The following is a 6,259-nucleotide window of genomic DNA, read 5'->3' as shown; positions in this document are numbered from 1 at the left end:
TAAAGGATTAGTATCCAAAATATATAAAGAACTTATAAAACTCAACACCAAAAAAACCCCAAATAATCCAATTAATCATACTATATAAATCCATTCCCCAACTGATAGACATCATATAGATGTATATTTTTTCTTATCTTGAGATTTATTAAGGTATTTGCAGCCTAATGACTTTCAAGTGCTGTTAAATGTTGGCTGGATACTGGAGGGAAAATGTATTTTATGTATGGTATAAATCAGACTTAGAAATTTATATAGTAATTTGAAATTATTTGTTCTATTATTCCAGTGCTATGTCTATTTATTTCTTTTTCTTAATCTTAATTAAATTAGGTAAATATCTTAATGTCTGCCACCAAAATTGTGTTCTCATCAATTTCTTCCTTTAGTATCCCCCCAAAATACCTTCTGATTTTTAAAAACTTACAAATGCACTGCATTCTATAAAAGCTATCAGAAAATTTAAAATTTTATTTTAAAAATGAAAGGAATAGGTATTCATAATTTAGGCACTAAGTAATATCCACAATTAATATATCAGTGCATAGTGTTCCAGATTTCTATTTGCACATACACTTAAAGAGAAATTACCTATACAAACTGTTTAAAAATAGTTTTAAAATAAAATATATATTTATTGTATCTTTTGGTACTGAAACATACATCCTTGTATTATTTTTAACTATACAGAAATATACAAAGCTGAAAGTGAAAATACTGTGATTTCCCCATAACTACTATTTATTTCATGCACACCTTTAAAGATACTTTATATCGGATGAATTAACCACTCTTTTTTTACACACAGTACATAGTATTTTACTGTATGATAATATATTTCACCAATGTTGTGTAAACACACTATCTTTAAAAATAATTTTAAGATGCTGCAGTGCATATACATTTTATACATATGTATTTTTGCATCCTTATCTAATTATTTTCATAGGGGGGTGTCTAAAGAAAGCATTTCTAAATAAAGGTGGACATATTTAGAATGATGTGTATTTTCAAATTGCCTTCCTATTATAATAATTTACACTTCGACTGACATGAGAGTGCATTTTCTCAGCTCTCTGATGATGATAAGGTTTATCATTATTTTTCATTTTTACAATATGATAAGGCAGAAGTACAATCTCATTATTTTAATAGAATTTCTTTGATTACTAGTGAGCTTAAGCATCCATTTTGCATGCTCTGGCCCAGTCTGCTCCCCTTCCCCCACTGGGGCTGTTAATCTTTTCCTTTTTGCTTAGTCAGAGTTCTTTTTCATTTTTCGTCTTTTACATGGGGTAAGTTTGATTCAGGCTTTCATCCCTTCTTGCCTAAGCGACTGCATATATATTTTTATATTTAATATAGTCTCCACTGGTCTTTTAATGTCCTTCTCAGAAGCTGGCTCTTTTTCTCTCTCCCTCCCTCCTTCCCTCTCTTTTCTCTTGTCTTCTCTTTTCTCTTTGTTTCTTTCTCTCTCTCTCTCTTTTTTTCCAGTACAGAAGTTTTTAATTTTGAACGAGGCGAATCTATCATTCTGGGCCTGGCGCCGCGTCAGCAGAGGGGGCGGGGAGGCGAGCGCGGAACTGGGGGAGGGGACAGGGCGGGGAGGAGCGGGCATAGCCGTTGCAGGAGTTGCTGGGAGTGCGCGCGGTGCCATCACTCGGCGGCGGAGGAGGCCCAGAGACCTGAACGCAGACGCTTCTCCCGCGGCCTACAGAGCCTTCTCCCCACCGGAGGACCAGGAAACCGCAGTCTTCATCACAGAGGTACCGTGCTCTGCGCTCCCCGCCTGGCCCGGCCCAGCCTGCTGTGGCGGCGCCTCCTTCCTTCCTTCTTCCCTCGCTCTCTCTCTCGCCCGCCCGCGCCTTCCCTGTCTGCCTGCGTCACCGCGGCCGCCATGGCTGAGAACGGCGAGAGTAGCGGCCCCCCGCGCCCCTCCCGCGGCCCTGCTGCGGCCCAGGGCCCTGCCTCTGCCCCGGCCGAGCCCAAAATCATCAAAGTCACTGTGAAGACCCCCAAAGAGAAAGAGGAGTTCGCGGTGCCTGAGAATAGCTCAGTCCAGCAGTTTAAGGAAGCGATTTCGAAACGCTTCAAATCCCAAACCGATCAGCTAGTGTTGATTTTTGCCGGAAAAATCTTAAAAGATCAAGATACCTTGATCCAGCATGGCATCCATGATGGACTGACTGTTCATCTTGTAATTAAAAGCCAGAACCGACCTCAGGGCCAGTCCACACAGCCTAATAATGCCGCGGGAACTAACACTACCTCCGCGTCGACTCCCAGGAGTAACTCCACATCTATTTCCACAAATAGCAACCCGTTTGGGCTGGGGAGCTTGGGAGGACTTGCAGGCCTTAGCAGCCTGGGCTTGAGCTCGACCAACTTCTCTGAGCTCCAGAACCAGATGCAGCAGCAGCTCCTGTCCAGCCCTGAGATGATGATCCAAATCATGGAAAATCCCTTTGTTCAGAGCATGCTTTCAAACCCCGATCTAATGAGGCAGCTCATTATGGCCAATCCACAGATGCAGCAGTTGATTCAGAGAAACCCAGAAATCAGTCACCTGCTCAACAACCCAGATATAATGAGGCAGACCCTCGAAATTGCCAGGAATCCAGCCATGATGCAAGAGATGATGAGAAATCAAGACCTGGCTCTCAGCAATCTTGAAAGCATCCCAGGTGGCTACAATGCTCTACGACGAATGTACACTGACATTCAAGAACCCATGCTGAATGCTGCACAAGAGCAGTTTGGGGGTAATCCATTTGCTTCAGTGGGGAGCAGTTCCACCTCCGGGGAAGGTACACAGCCTTCCCGCACAGAAAATCGAGATCCACTACCCAATCCATGGGCACCACCACCGGCTACCCAGAGTTCTGCAACCACCAGCACAACCACGAGCAGTGGCAGTGGGTCTGGCAGTAGCTCCAGCAGTGCTACCGGGAACACCGTGGCTGCAGCCAACTATGTCGCCAGCATCTTCAGTACCCCAGGAATGCAGAGCTTGCTGCAACAGATAACTGAAAACCCCCAACTGATCCAGAATATGCTATCTGCACCCTACATGAGAAGCATGATGCAGTCGCTGAGCCAGAATCCAGATTTGGCTGCACAGATGATGCTGAATAGCCCGGTGTTTACTGCAAATCCTCAGTTGCAGGAGCAGATGCGTCCGCAGCTCCCAGCTTTCCTGCAGCAGATGCAGAATCCAGACACACTGTCAGCCATGTCAAACCCAAGAGCAATGCAGGCTTTAATGCAGATCCAGCAGGGGCTACAGACATTAGCCACTGAAGCTCCTGGCCTCATTCCAAGCTTCACTCCAGGTGTGGGGGTAGGGGTGCTGGGAACCGCTATAGGCCCTGTAGGCCCAGTCACACCCATAGGCCCCATAGGCCCCATAGTCCCATTTACTCCCATAGGCCCCATTGGGCCCATAGGACCCACTGGCCCTGCGGGCCCTGGCTCCACTGGCTCTGGTGGCCCCCCTGGGCCCACTGTTTCTAGTTCTACACCCAGTGAAACCACTAGCCCAACATCAGAATCTGGACCCAACCAGCAGTTCATTCAGCAAATGGTGCAGGCTCTGGCTGGGGCAAGTCCTCCACAGCTGCCGAATCCAGAAGTCAGATTTCAGCAACAACTGGAACAGCTCAACGCAATGGGGTTCTTAAACCGTGAGGCAAACTTGCAGGCTCTAATAGCAACAGGAGGCGACATCAATGCTGCCATTGAGAGGCTGCTGGGCTCCCAGCCATCGTAATTACATTTCTGTACCTTGAAAAAATGTATCTTATTTTTGATAATGGCTCTTAAATCTTTAAACACACAAAAATCGTGCTTTACTTTCATTTTGATTCTTTTAAATCTGTCTAGTTATAAGTCTAATATGCATTTTAAGGTGGAGTCCATCCCTCTGTCCCTCCCTCCTGTATCTACCCATCCTTCCTCCCTCCCTTCTTCCCCTCCCCTCCCTTCCCTCCTTCCTTCCTTCCTTCCTTCCTTCCTTCCTTCCTTCCTTCCTTCCTTCCTTCCTTCCTTCCTTCCCTGTTTTGAATGGTGGTAATCGTAATCAATGCTGTTTCACTCAAAGGTGTTGCATGCAAACACTTCTCTTTATTCTGCATTTATTGTGATTTTTGGAAACCGGTATCAACCTTCACAGTTGGGTGAATAAGTTTTGTTCTACAGATGTCCAATTTATTTGCATTTTAAACATTAGCCTATGATAGTAATTTAATGTAGAATGAAAATATTAAAAACAAGCAAATTATTTGAAGCTCTAATTTGTGGTACAATATTGCTTATTGTGACTTTGGCATGTATTTTTGCTAGCAAAATGCTGTAAGATTTATACCATTATTTGCTCTTTTTTGCTATGTTTGTACACAGTACAGTAAGCACAATTGGAACTGTACATCTAGAATTATTACAACAGAATCTAAGCAGAATATGTGTAACCAAAATTAGAAAGAATATAAGAAATCTTTCTGGAGCTAGGTATGTCTCACAGTTTTGTAGAATCTTACAGCATCTTTGATAAACTCAGTGAAAATGTTGGCTAGGCAAGTTCAGTTAAAATATAGTAGAAATGTTTATCCTGGTATTTCTAAGTATACATTTAATTGTACAGAAAACTTACAGTGTGACATTGTGTCAACATTTTCAAAATAACTGTATATGACCTTAATTTTTGTGCAGCCTGAAGGATCAGTGTAGTAATGCCAGGAAAGTGCTTTTTACCTAAGACTTCCTTCTCAGCTTTTCCCATAAAGAGACCCTAATAAGCATTTTGATCTGTAATTGGAAATGTAACTTTCACTGAAAAGTGTCATGTGATGTTTGCATTACTTTTACTTGCTATGTATAAAGGAAACTGTATCTTTTGACTCTCAGTTATTTCTCTTGTGCACAGGGAAAAATGCATTAAAAATGACTAAAAAAATAAAAAAAAATTAAAAATGGATACATCTTTTTTTTTTTTTTTTTTTGCCTTCTGGCTCTAGGATCATGTTTTTAGCAGGATTGCCCCACCCCAAGAGTATATAAATCTTATCCTGTATTTCTCTAATTTTTATGGTTTTGTTAAAAGAATTCCTTTGCCCTATCTGGAACTTTTCTGATGTATGGGTTTAGGTATTCAAACTTTTTTTTTCCCCCAAAGGGTTAGTCAGTTGTTAGCCAATATTTGTCTCGTTGCCCACCCCCCCTTTGATATGTCATATATATACTTGTGTATATATATATTTACACATATATGTATGTACATATATAAGTGTGTGTATACAGACACAAACACACTTCTGTGTTTAAATGCTCTTTAGTACCATTGAATATTGTAGTCCCAGTCCACCAGCCTATAGTTACTAAGTTAGGAATATGACTTCATACCTGTTTGGGTAAGTCTCCTATTGATTTTTTTATTTTTATTTTCACAGTTTTCTGATGATTCTGACATGTTTATTTTACCAGAATAACTCTACAGTTAATAGCCCCCCAAAATAAAATTTGATTGGTATTGTCTTAAATTGATGGTAAGAACTATAGAATTGAAATGTTTTCCAGAAACGTGATATGTTGCCTCATTTTTAAAAAGTGTTTTATGTCCTTCAAGAAAGTTTTATGTATTTAAGTCCTATATAATTTATGATCAATATATTCCTAGGACAGACATATAGGAAACAATACTGTGATTGAGAGTTCTTATTCAATGTGTGACCTATATGGTCATTTTTGCTATATAGGGGAAGAATATATTTTCATAAATTAAGTTTAAATTAGCAGTTTACTGAAATTTATTAATTTTGGAGCTATTCAGTTGATCCTTTGATAACGTTATTCCTGGTAAGCAATCATATCAATTATAATAATATGTTCTCCCTTTCAAAATTTATAAAATAGTTTCTGACTGCATGGTTTAATAAACACTTTCAGAACAGTGCTAAATAATAAAAGTAGCAGTGGCATTCTCCACTTCTCATTTTAACCATAGTTAAACATTTAACTGTGATTGCTGCAGCAATTCTAAATTGCATTTTTTAAAAAAAGCATTCCTGTAGGTATGGTCAAATAAGTTTGCAAAATGCTGTATACTATAGCCCCTCTTAGAGAGTCATTCTGCAGTAAATATTGACTAGTATTTTTTTAAAGGAGTATGTTCTTCAGTTTAAAAGAGTAAACCTATTTAACTTTGTCTAATTCAACATTTCCCAAAGAAATACCTTTTTTTCTTTTAAACACACCTAATAATATT

General features: G+C 40.1%; 1 protein-coding gene across 1 annotated transcript; it reads left to right on the top strand.

Moving 5' to 3' along the window:
- The first annotated feature begins 1,591 nt into the window (after positions 1–1,591).
- Positions 1,592–4,972, top strand: UBQLN2 (ubiquilin 2). The gene has a single exon (XM_032398253.1). It carries the CDS (start codon positions 1,898–1,900, stop codon positions 3,767–3,769), a length of 1,872 nt encoding a protein of 623 aa, XP_032254144.1. The 5' UTR covers positions 1,592–1,897; the 3' UTR covers positions 3,770–4,972.
- The last annotated feature ends 1,287 nt before the right edge of the window (positions 4,973–6,259 follow it).

This window comes from Phoca vitulina, unplaced genomic scaffold (assembly GCF_004348235.1).
Source record: "Phoca vitulina isolate PV1807 unplaced genomic scaffold, GSC_HSeal_1.0 scaffold114, whole genome shotgun sequence".
NCBI lineage: Eukaryota > Metazoa > Chordata > Mammalia > Carnivora > Phocidae > Phoca > Phoca vitulina.
This window is presented reverse-complemented; position numbering and strand designations above follow the sequence as displayed.